Genomic DNA, 12,041 nt, shown 5'->3' on the forward strand with positions numbered 1-12,041 from the left:
GAGTGGAGTGAAGTGAGTGAGTGGAGTGAGGCGATCAGTGTGAGTGGAGTGAGTGAGGAGGTGAGTGGAGTGAGGAGGTCAGTGTGAGTGGAGTGAGGAGGTCAGTGTGAGTGGAGTGAGGAGGTCAGTGTGAGTGGAGTGAGGAGGTCAGTGTGAGTGAGTGAGTGGAGTGAGGAGGTCAGTGTGAGTGAGTGGGTGAGTGAGTGAGGAGGTCAGTGTGAGTGGAGTGAGGAGGTCAGTGTGAGTGAGTGAGTGGAGTGAGGAGGTCAGTGTGAGTGAGTGGAGTGAGTGAGGAGGTCAGTGTGAGTGAGTGAATGGAGTGAGACGGTCAGTGTGAGTGGAGTGAGGAGGTGAGTGAGTGAGTGAGTGGAGTGAGTGAGGAGGTCAGTGTGAGTGAGTGAGTGAGTGGAGTGAGACGGTCAGTGTGAGTGGAGTGAGGAGGTGAGTGAATGGAGTGGAGTGAGTGAGGAGCTGAGTGAATGGAGTGGAGTGAGTGAGGAGCTGAGTGAATGGAGTGGAGTGAGTGAGGAGGTGAGTGAATGGAGTGGAGTGAGGAGGTGAGTGAATGGAGTTGAATGGAGTGGAGTGAGGAGCTGAGTGAATGGAGTGGAGTGGAGTGAGGAGGTGAGTGAGGAGTGGAGTGAGGAGTGAGTGAGGAGGTGAGTGAGGAGGTGAGTGAGGAGGTGTGAGTGAGGAGGTGAGTGAGTGAGTGCGGAGGCGAGTGGGAGTGGAGCGAACAACTGACCAACGGGACGACCGCCCGACGACCGCCTGACTACACCTCCCAGACTGCCCCGCGCCGCCCCGGCCCCGCCCCCCCCCCCCCCCCCCCCTCCCGCCTCCCGCCCAACGGTTTTTTCCTTCCAGCATTTTCCACGCAGTCAGTCCCAGAGTCCGGTCACCGCCGCGGCGTCGCCTCACACCTCGAGTCCCCCTTCTCTGCGTCTCTCTCTCTCACTCGACAACATGGTACGTGTGAGGGTTTTTTTTCTCTCTCTCTCTCTCTCTCTCTATATATATATTTATATCGTCATTTTTATTTAAAAAAAAGAGGGATTCAATTAATTTAATTTAATGTGATGAATCGATTCATTGGGGCCGTGATTTTCTTTCGAGGCGGCGGTCGAAATCGTCGTCGTTCGCGGCGGCGGTGGAGAGAGAGAGAGAGAGAGAGAATGAATTGTTAATTATTCGTATTTATTTTGTCTTTTTTTTTTCTTCTCCCCCTTTTTTTTTGGGGTGTGTGTGTGTGTGTGTGTGTGTGGGGTATGTCGGTTGGTCGTGATTCTGGGGGTGTGGGGGGGAAATAAAGCAAATTATCCTTATTCATTGCTAATATTATTTCTAATTATAAGGGATTAAAATGCTGAATTATTATTCTGTTATTAAATCATATTATTGTTGATGTGGTGGTGGTGGAGAGGGTTCATTTTGTCGTCAAAATGAGAGGTGCACTTCTTCGCCTCTTAACCCTCAGTTCAGTTTCAGTCGCATATTCTGTGTGTGTTTTTATTATTATATTATTATTATATTATTATTATAATTATTTTATTTGTGTGTTTAAAAAAAGAGAGAGAATTAATTCTCCTCCTCCTTCGTGTTGTTGTGCTGCTTAGCGTTTAGTGTAGTTGTCATCCAAAAATGGCTGTTTTTTTTTGAAAAAAAGAGAATGAATTATTATTATTATTATTATTATTAATTTTTCTTTCATTAATAGTGTCGCTTTCCTGATTTTTTTTTTGGTGGCGGTGGTGAGGTGGTGGGGGGGAGGAGGAAAGGGGGTTAACTTGTCGTCGGGCAAACGAGTTGCGTGTCTCGACGGTTTAGTTAATCTTTAGTCTTTGTGGGTGTAAAGAGAGAGAGAGAACGAATTATAATTATTATTATTATTATTATTATTGTTTTCCTGGTGGTTTTTGTGGGGCGGACCGAAACGGACCGATTCGAGCTCCTCAGTAAGTCTTCACGTGCGAGAGAGAGAGAGAAGAGAGAAGAGAGAGAGAGACTACTCTATATATAGCTGTGAAAAAAAAAGTTCATTGTATTTTATTCTTAATGTTTTTTTTTGTTTCCTGGTGGGTTTGCGTGAGGTGCTTTTGGGGGGTCTCTCACTCTCCGACTCACTGCGTCTCCCCTTCTCGCTGTCTGTGTCACCGTTTGTGTGTCTTCGTGTCACCGTTTGTGTGTGTGTCTTTGTGTCACCATTTGTGTGTCTCTCACACTCTCTCTCTCTCTCTCACACTCTCTGTCTCATTGCGTCTCTCCCCCCCCCTCCCTTTCTCGCTCAAAATGGGCTGATTTGAGCTCCTGAGTTAGCCTTCATCATCTCTGTGCGAGAGAGCGAGAGGCGACCATATAGAGCTGTGAAAAAAAGTTCATTGTATTTTATTATTAATATTTTTTGTTTCCTGGTGGGTTTTGTGAGGTGCTTTTGGGGGTCTCTCACTCTCTCACTCTCTGTCTCATTGCGTCGCTCCTTCTCGCTGTCTGTGTCACCGTTTGTGTGTCTCTGTGTCACCGTTTGTGTCTCTCTCTCTCATTCACTCTGTCTCATTGCGTCTCCCTCCCTTTCTCGCTGTCTGTGTCTCGCTCTCTCTGTTTCATTGTGTGCATCTCTTACCCTTTATTTCTGTCCGTGTCACTGTGTGTGTGTGTGTGTGTGTCTCGTGTGCGCTCTGTCTCATTGCGTATGTCTCCCTTTCTCTCTGTCTCCCTTTCTGTGGGTCTATCTGTCTCATTGTGTGTGTATCCCCTTCCCTTTTCTGTGTCGGTCTCTCGCTCTCCCTTTGTCACTCTGAGTGTGCAGATCTCTCTCTTTTTTTTCTCTGTGGATTTCTTTCTCTCGTCTCTCCCTCTCTGGTTAGCGTGTGATTTGTTGGGCATGTTTTAAGCCTCGGGCTATTTTTTTTAAACAAATCCTTTTGTTGCAACAAAGGCGATCAAGATTTTTTTTCCCTGAAAAGGAATCTGCTTTTCAGACATTTACATTTTTCTGCTTAACGTTTAAAACATCCGGCAGACCAGACCATCCGCCCTCACAATCACACTAACCTCCAGAATAACATTAGATTTCAATTGCTGAGAACCTTAATTTCTCTGCGACATTTTTACCTTTTTATTTCCCCCTCCCCTCCCCCAACACCCTATCTGCGTATTTTATATTAATTTCCTTGCGAGGGTTTTGTTTTGTTAGTTGCAGACCCGCACTGGTCAGTTTTGTATCTTTGCAAGATCTTTGTTCATTTGATAACAAGAATTCTGTTCATATTTTGAATTCGAATTCCCTTCCCGATTTTCCATTTTATTTCTCCTTTGCAATGTTTGGTTTTACTTGAACTCATTTATTTAAAATAAAAGTTCTGTCGGATTTTTAGATTACAAAATTCTCATTCCTGTGTCGGATTAATATTTCCCGTTGCAAAAAAAAATTAGGTTTGACATTTCAATGGGGATTGGAAATGTGATATCTGTGGGTCACCTTGAATGGACTCGCTTTGCTTTTTAGCATCAGTGTTGTCATGAAGGAATATTTATGTTTGAGAGCTAGGCCTCTGCAGTGGGAGCGCCCACCCTCCCACACACCCCCCCCCCCCCCCTTCTCCTCATTGCAGTTGATGTGCAGGGAACAGAAGCTGCATCTCACTAAAATGGCGACCCGCAGTCTGCTTACAGTTGGGTTTTTAGTTGCAGTGTCAGTTTCTAATCAATAAAGCTGGAGCGGATTTTAAAATGGTCGTTTAGGCATTCATTTTAGGGAGAGTTGGCAGCCTCCACCTTTCCTGCGCACAACCTTTTTTGTGCAAAAGTGCTGTGTTAACAGGGAGCCGATGTTAAAGCTAACAATAAAACCATTATCAATCCTGTATCAGTCATTTGCACCTCTCGCCCGGTTTCTTAATTTTAACAAAACACTGCGTGACTTGAACGCAATACCTACCTGTTTTCCACTCCTCCTACAATGTACAGCCTTTTAAGCCTCCAGCTTTCTATCCCCTAATTAATTCAAAATGCCTTTCTCTTTAACTATAATGGTGAATTATCACTTGAACATAATCTATAGTAAGCTGCAACTTGAATTCCCGAATAGGGGGTCTTGGGTTCTCTTTCTGCAGCTGCAGATTTGACTAAAGATGGAGCAGTCTGTTACATGGACACAGTCGTTTCTTTTTGTTCTCCATTAAGATGAGCTCATAGTGAAAAAACGGGATGCTTGATCTGTCTCAGTACCCTAGCAACAGATAAAATATGCCCTCTAGGGGCATCAGGGAAAGGCAGCAGTGATGCAGCATTGTTACTTTCAATGATACTCGAACGACGCCCATGGATCTTTAATCACAGAATCGTACAGCACAAAAAGAGGCCATTTGGCCCATCGAGTCTGTGCGGCTCTTTGAAAAGAGCAATGCAATGTCAATCCCACTCCCCGGCCCTTTCCCCATAACCCACCAACCCGTCCTCCTCAAAAAAGTAGTTATCGAATCGGCCTCCACCGCCCTTTCAGGCGACGCTTCCAGATTCGAACAACTCGCTGCGTGGAAAAAAAATTCTTCGCACCTCCCCTCGGCTTCTTTCAGAGACTATTTTGAATCTGTGACCTCGAGTCACCGACACACCCACCAGTGGGAACAGTTTTTCCCTTTCTAACCCTCATGATATTGAAGACCTCTATCAGGTCCTCGTAACCTTCTCTGCTCCAATGAGAATAATCCCGGCCTCTCCAGCCTTTCCTCATCATCACGGTCCCTCATTCCTGGTACCATCCTCGTAAATCCCTCTGCACCCTTTCCAATGCCTTAACATCCTTCCTATAGTGCGGTGCCCAGAACTGGGCGCAGTATTCTAACATACCATGAGTTTCACTTTCAGGAACTTTACAACCCATTCCCCCTGTCTGTCAAACTAATTTAGCTCTGATTTGTAAAAGAGAACCCCATACAGTACTCTGGAGGTTCAAACTCAGCTGAGTTGATGCTAATACTTTATAGGATTGAGATCGAATTGGTGCAGAAAAGAGTTAACTCTTTTCAATGGCTTCTCATAATTGAAATTGCATTCTTGTCTCAAAATGTTTGGAGGGTGGGAGAGCGAAAGAGATTTTATATGGATACTTCTGCTATCTACTGCCTTACCCCTTAGTCTGGGGCTGTGGGGTTATGAGAGAAGGCAGAAGCTATGTCCAAGACTATTGCTGAATGATAAAATGAGTAAAAACCTCTAAACTTTAGTTTTACTATCGTGGTTGTGCCAACAAGTACCAGAAGGGAATTTGTAAATTTAATTCTGTGTAACGCTTTGAGACGTCTCAACGAAGTAGAATGTAGAATATCTGGAATGCACTGCCTGAAAAAGGGGTAGTGGAAACAGATTCAATAACAGCTGTGGAAACAGATTCAAGAACAATTCTGTGAAGCACTTTGAGACTTCTGGAAGACGTGAAAAGCGCGACATCAAATGCAGGGATTATCATCATTGTTAACTTTCAAGAGTTGAGGGAAAAGAGGAAAAAATTGCAAGGATATGGGGGAAGAGCGGCCGAGTGGGTCCAGTTGGTTGCTCTGCCAAAGAAGAGGCACAGGCACGATGGGCCGAATGGCCTCTTGTTGTGCTGTTATATTGTATGATTCTAATGGGGAGGTCAAACGTTGCTTAATTATAGATTTGTTCCAACGCCTTTTCGAATGTTCTGTGTGAGTTGCTTTTATCGAAAGGCCACAAGATTGACGAATCTGAATAACAGTCACAATCTTGCAGTTGATACAGCGCCTTATCTCGTCTTCCAGACGTCGCAAAGCACTTCACAGGATTTACTGTGAAGTGTTTTGACTTATTTTGTAGGCGAATAGAATTGCAACCCACAGTCTTCCAGGGAAAAGGAGATACTGTTCGAATTCGTAACCAACATCTTCTTTCAGCTAAAATGTCTGACTTGATTGTGTTCCCAGTGGGGCATGAGTCGGGTGGTAAAACTACCTGTAACGAGAGACTAATTGGAAAGTATCCCAGAGAGAGAGAGAGAGAGAGAGCTCACAAGGAGTCATGAAAACGCAATGTCATGTTGCTGATGTAAATGTGCATTATTTTTGCAGTGAACCCTGTCTCCAGACACCACACAAATGACTCGGGGTTGAACGTGCACAAAGCCAAGTCATGCTGTGTGCCGCTGTGATGCCAAGCTGGAATGAAACGTGTACTCCAGATGATGGCCAGAAAAGTGTGGAGGGGGGGGGGAGTGCGGGGGGGGAATCCTTCCACTCGCTCCTGTTTAACCCTGGAAGCCAAAGCCCTAACAGTAGGGCGGGAAAGCTTGCCAGACAGCGCTCTCAGTGGCAAACTATCCAGTTTTAGCTGGTCAGACTCCCAACAGTTACCACAACGCACACTCTGGGCCCCTCCCACGCCTTGGCTCGCGCCTCTAGGCTTGATATTCTCCAGAATTAGGTAAGCCACGTGCGTCCCTCCAGGGAGCGAGAGCGCATCCAGTCTCAGTGAATGTCTCTGGAATTTCCACGTGTAGGTGGGAGGCATGGAATTATTCTCAGTTGGGTTTGGAGACTCTCTTGAGCGCGGCGATGGATTTCCGCGCGCGTCAGACACCCGGCCTGGTCGCCCCAAAAAGAAAGGGACGTGACACGACCTCTCTTGTTAACTTCCATCCGCAGACATCGGGCATTGAAGTAACTGAGGAGGTCATCACGGTGTTCAATGAGATGAAAGTGAGAAAATCGTCATGCAGTCAAGAGGAGATGAGAAAGCGAAAGAAGGCCGTGTTCTTCCGCTTGAGCGATGACCTCTCGCGGATCGTACTGGATCCGGAGAACGAGATTGTACTCGGAGACATCCTGGACGGGGTCGTGGTTAACCCCTTCGAAACTTTTACAAAAATGCTCCCCCCCACAGACTGTCGCTACGCCCTCTACGACGCAAAGTACGAGACAAAAGAGACCAAGAAGGAAGAATTGGTTTTTGTGATGTGGTCAGTGGCCGTTTTAATTCGTTTCTGGGTCTTAACTGTCTGTTGACGGGGGGGGGGGGGGGGTGGGAGGGGGTGAAGAGAGCGAGAACACAGGGCTCATAGATTTTAAAAACTCACCAAGAATTGGTGTGCCCCGACCTGCTCTGTGTCCCCCACTTTGCCCGCCCCACCATCAGCAGTCAGGCCTTCAGCCTCTCTGCCCCCCACCCCCTGAAATTCCATCCCACAGTCCCTCTGCCTCATCCCTTCTCTCCTTCAAGGGTCTCAAGACCCTCCTCTTGAACCGCGCCTTTGTTCACCCTCCTACCCCCACCCTCCCTGCCCTCCACTCCTCTTGATCCCAACCCCCAGCTCAGGTCCAGCACCTCGGGACGTCCTCCTGCTGTGAATCTTACCGCACACAAGGAGGCCATTCAGCCCACCGAGCCTGTGCCAGCTCTTTAAAAGAACTAACAACTAGTTCCACTCGCCCGCTCTTATCCCAAAGCCTTGCACATGTTTCCTTTTCAAGAAAATATCCAATTCCCTTTTAAAAGCTATTATCGAATCTGCTTCAGGCAGTGGGTTCCAGACCGTAACAACTCTCTGTAAAAACATGTCCTCCGCGTCTCCCCTCTGGTTCTTTTGCCAATTACCGTAAATCTGTGGCCTCTGGTTACCGACCCACCCATCAGAGGAAACAGTTTCCCCCTATCTACTGTATCAAAACCCCTCATAATTCTGAACCCCTCTATTAATTCTCCCCTTAACCTTCTCTGCTGTGAGGAGAACAGTCCCAGCCTCCAGTCTAGTCTCTCCACATGACTGAAGTCCCTTATCTCTGGTATCTTTGACACAGAGAGATGGGTTTTTGGGAAGGGAAGTAGAGGAAGGACACTTGGGACTGGTTCTCTCTCCCTCGCACACACCCAGGAGGATATTGTTGGGATGGAGGAGGGGCGGGGAAGGGGGCTACTAAGTATGCAAAGGAAATATTAGCCAGAACGCCCAGTTGTTTTACTTGAGTTGTTCTCTAACTTCAGGGCTCCGGAAAATGCGCCTCTTAAAAGCAAAATGCTATACGCCAGCTCCAAGGACGCAATCAAGCGGAAGCTCACAGGTAACCAACACTCTCCTGGACCGGCCCCCGTCAGGGGACTCGGGTCAAATTCCTGGCCCGCAGAAGGTTAAATATTAATGAATGTTCTATTCTTAAACTTCAACCTGCGTAAAATAAGCATCTAAAGATATTTGCGGAGGCCTTTATTGTAGTGCTTATCGAGCTCGCAAGAGAACAGCTGGGTTTAATTCACGGGCGGGTCAGGTTAGGGCTGAAACTCAGGCAAGTTTGCTCACTCCGCACACACGCACACGCACACACACACACACACACACGGGCCTCTGTTTACCCAGCAATCCACGATTATTTGCAGCTGTGAGCAATTGGCTGCTGCCTTTCACCCACAAGCTACACAGTCACTACATTTTATCAACATCTTGGGATCCAGTGGAAAGTCTGGGACGCGACACGTGCAAGCGACTGCCATGACGGCGGAAGGCGAACCGGACGGACCTTTGGTCGAGCAAATTCCTATGTTCACATCCTAACATTGACCCTTCTAAAAAAAAAAAAAATGTTGGCGTCAACGGAATAACTTTTAATACTGTATACAACTCAACAGTTATATTGGCTCTTAAAGGCCATAGTTGGCAGTGAGAGAGAGATCCTGAAACATAGCAGATACACATCCAAACTGATCTGCGAGCGAGAAAGCATTTGTTGACGTAGGCAAAAACCTTGACTTGCCAACATTTTAGCGCCGGGGAATTTGCGCAACTGGCACCGACTTAACCCCAGCGCTTGTCTAGATGTTCGGAGGCACAATGCCAGGTGGCGTTTCTATGGAGATTTATTACCCTGGGCATTGCTGGCACCTCAGCACAATAACAATTACAGCAGCACAGGCCGATCGGTCTCGACAACACAACAACAATTTGCATCCCAGAGTGCTCGACAGACGCTTACACGCCGGTTTAATTAAGACTCTCACCTGGGTCTGAAGGTCGTGGGTCCGAACTCCGCACCGCAACTCGAGCTCAGACTCCCGCTCGACTTCAGTGCGGCGATGAGCTCGATGACGTGCTTCAAGAGACGTTTAAACCATTGGCTCTTGGTTGGGTATTTCTCCCTAAAAAAATGTTGGTGGCGCGATCTCACCGCGGGCGGGACTCTGCCGGCAATTGCCGACGGGTCACCGCGCTTCACAGCGACGGTCCCTGCGGGAAGGGAATCCTCCCGCTCGGCTGCTGTTGACTCTGCAGCCGAAGCCCTTCGCGGGGAGGGTGGCCCGAGCTGGACGAGCAGCGGCCGAGCCGTGCGCGGGTGCAGCCGCAGTCACCCCGACACGCACTCTGGGCTCCCCCCCAAGCCTTGGCTCTCGCCAACCTGTGCCTAATACTCCCCGGAATTAGGTAAGCAGGGGGGGCGTCCCCTCTAGGGAGGGAGAGAGAGAGAGAGAGCGTATTCCATTCCAACGGTATCCGAGAGGTCGGGTACAGGGAATTCTCAGGTGGGTTTGGAGACTGTGTGTGTGTCAGACACCCGTCTGATCCCCCAAACGTTCACGGCAACACCGCGCAGGCGCGCGTGAAGCGCTCGGCGCCGAGTTTCTGCGGTCCCGTCGCGCCTTCTGCGGCGCACCGCTTTGACCAGCGGCCTCCCTCTCGTTGCAGGGATCAAGCACGAGTGGCAACTGAACAGCCTGGACGACATCCTGGACCTGGATAACTTGGCCGTGAAACTGGGCGGCAACAAGGTGGTGTCCGTGGAAGAAATCAAAGTGAAATAGTGCCAGCTGTGGGGGTGGGGGGGCTTCCAATGTACAGTCCCGCGCGGGTGGTGGGTCCGGCTCCGACTCCCGACTCCCCCGCCTTCGCAAACTTGACCTCCCTTCATTCTGACGCTACCAAAACGACTGACCCCTCCTCTCCCCTCGCGCCGAACTAACTCCACCGCCGCCACCCGCGGCCCCGACACCCAGAGGCGCTGCCGGAACCATCCGCTGCCAAATTGTGGTCCAAACGAAACATTCCTTAGCCTAAGCTTCGGAGACGCTCGGGGCATTGGGAGGGGGTTCGCGCACCACAGCTTATATATTCCTTGTTGAAACATTCCCCGTGGGGCGAGAGCGAGAGAGACGCGCGCACTAATTCGGTTTAATCACCCGCCTTTTCGAGGTCTCTTTCCCCCCCCACCCGCCCGCCCGCCCGCCCGCCATGTTGTAGCCGACCCTTAGCGCCGCTTGCAATCCAGCAAAGCCGCTGCGCGACGTCCCGAGGATTTTTTTTTTTTAAATTTGTTTCGTCTTTTTTTTCCCCCCCACTCAAAATCCCGCCCCGCACCCACCGCGCGAGTTGTTTGAAATATTCCCGTTTAAACCGCTGCTCCCCCTTTATTTACGCGCTCTTCCCCGGCCGGACGCAAGAGCAAACGGTATGCGTTCGGGTGGGTGGGGGGGTGGGGGGGTTTGCCGTGGGTGTAAATCCGCGTCGACCCCCGGGCTTTTCCCCCGCACACGCGCGCGCGTGATCCAAACCAGTGGAAGCATTCCCGAACCATGACGAGGAGGCTTTTGACACCGGCCTTCTTCACGGGTGTAGGTAGAAACGTGACCAAATCTTATTTAGAGGTGGGGGTGTAGGGGGGGGGGGGGGGGGGTCCCTCCATTTTAGCCACTAAAGACTCGTAGATTCCAGGACGCCATCTTGTACCATGTCCTGCGTTAGAACCGGTCCACGTGTGGGGGGAGAGTTTCCCGTTCGCAAACACTTTTGAGAGTGTCGGACGCGCCGTTTAAACAAGGAAGGCGACGCCATGACAGACCCTCACTCAGACCGCGTCCGGCGGAGAACGAAGTCGTTAAGCGACGTGCGGCGTGACGGACTGCCCGCCTTTACGGACACCGGAACGACGCCTCGCGGAGCAGTGATAACGCAGGGAATTAATCAGGTGGGACATTGGAGCCCTCGACAGATACTAATCACGGAAGCAACCGTTAACAATCTTAATAAACTTACGATCGTATTTCCCCCACGTCTCAAGTCGGTGATTTAACGTCCGCGGCGCCGCCTCGATCGCTTCCGCCGCACGGGGCTGTCCCGCCGTCGCTGAGCCGCTACCAGTCTCCTTACTCCGCACGCGCGCGCCAGGATAAGTCACTACGCCGGGCGGTGCGGTGCGGTACGTTCCTGTGAAGCACTTTTTTTGAGACATCTCAACGTGATAAGGCGCTGTATGAAATGGAAGGGTTATTCATGTTGTTATTCAAGCGCTACTCTTAAAGTTCCCGCACGTGCTCTGGGCTCTCCCCACTCCGCCCCCCCCACTCCGCCCACGCTCTCGCCAACCTGCGCCTAATACTCCCCGGAATTAGGTGAGCAGCCGCCTCCCTCCAGGGAGAGAGAGCGACGTCTTTCGTTCCGACGAGAGAGAGAGAGAGAGAGTCTCGGGACAGCAGCGAAGTGTTTGCTAATTCTTTATTGAAATTCCAGTTGATCGGAGACCATTGACCCGAGTCCCAAAACGCGGTGACATTTCGCGCAGAAGAGACACGTGTAGACATGTACAAACACACACACGCGCGCGCGCGCGCGCGGTTAGACATGCACACATACACGGGTAGACAGGTGCACGCACGCACACGCGGGTAGACGGGTGCGCGCGCGCGCGTGTAGGCAGAGAGCGTGTTTTGGTTGACGGTTCCTTCGAGCCTCGCCAGCAATCAACAGTGTAAACTCCGTGTCTAAGGAGAGGGATAACAGCCGTGTGCGTGTAGTTACACGCTAAACACGTGTGAGGTGAGGGGGGGAGTAACAGGACACACGGATTCCTCCCCCCCCCCCCGCACCCCAAAACATGACTGAACAGACTGAGAGAGAGAGAGGGGAGGGGGGGGCGTTGCTCTACCTCCGCAAACGCCCACCTCCTCGGGAAGAGGTGACGCAGCTACGCTAGGGTGGTCCAACTGCCGGCCCGCGGGCCGCATCCGGCCCTTTCGCACCGACTTCTCAAGTCTCTCTCTCTCTCGCT

The 12,041-nt window shown here is 50.1% G+C and overlaps 1 protein-coding gene across 2 annotated transcripts; it reads left to right on the top strand.

The window, feature by feature from the left end:
• The first annotated feature begins 857 nt into the window (after positions 1-857).
• Positions 858-11,040, top strand: LOC103191033 (cofilin-2). 2 transcript variants are annotated; one of them, XM_042346152.1, is made up of 4 exons: positions 858-969; positions 6,660-6,973; positions 7,996-8,072; positions 9,686-11,040. In XM_042346152.1, the coding sequence occupies exons 1-4, from the start codon at positions 967-969 to the stop codon at positions 9,799-9,801; spliced, it is 510 nt and encodes a 169-aa protein (XP_042202086.1). In that variant the 5' UTR covers positions 858-966; the 3' UTR covers positions 9,802-11,040. The 2 variants fall into 2 exon arrangements, with proteins under 2 accessions (XP_042202086.1, XP_042202087.1); XM_042346153.1 differs by lacking the exon at positions 858-969 and adding an exon at positions 1,933-1,955.
• Positions 11,041-12,041: the final 1,001 nt, after the last annotated feature.

This window comes from Callorhinchus milii, unplaced genomic scaffold, assembly GCF_018977255.1.
Source record: "Callorhinchus milii isolate IMCB2004 unplaced genomic scaffold, IMCB_Cmil_1.0 Scaffold343, whole genome shotgun sequence".
Classification (NCBI taxonomy): domain Eukaryota; kingdom Metazoa; phylum Chordata; class Chondrichthyes; order Chimaeriformes; family Callorhinchidae; genus Callorhinchus; species Callorhinchus milii.

Coding starts and splice junctions, on each gene's coding strand:
- LOC103191033 (XM_042346152.1), top strand. Junction 6,974..7,995: donor GAATTGGTTTTTGTGATGTG/GTCAGTGGCCGT, acceptor CTCTAACTTCAG/GGCTCCGGAAAATGCGCCTC. Junction 8,073..9,685: donor AATCAAGCGGAAGCTCACAG/GTAACCAACACT, acceptor CTCTCGTTGCAG/GGATCAAGCACGAGTGGCAA.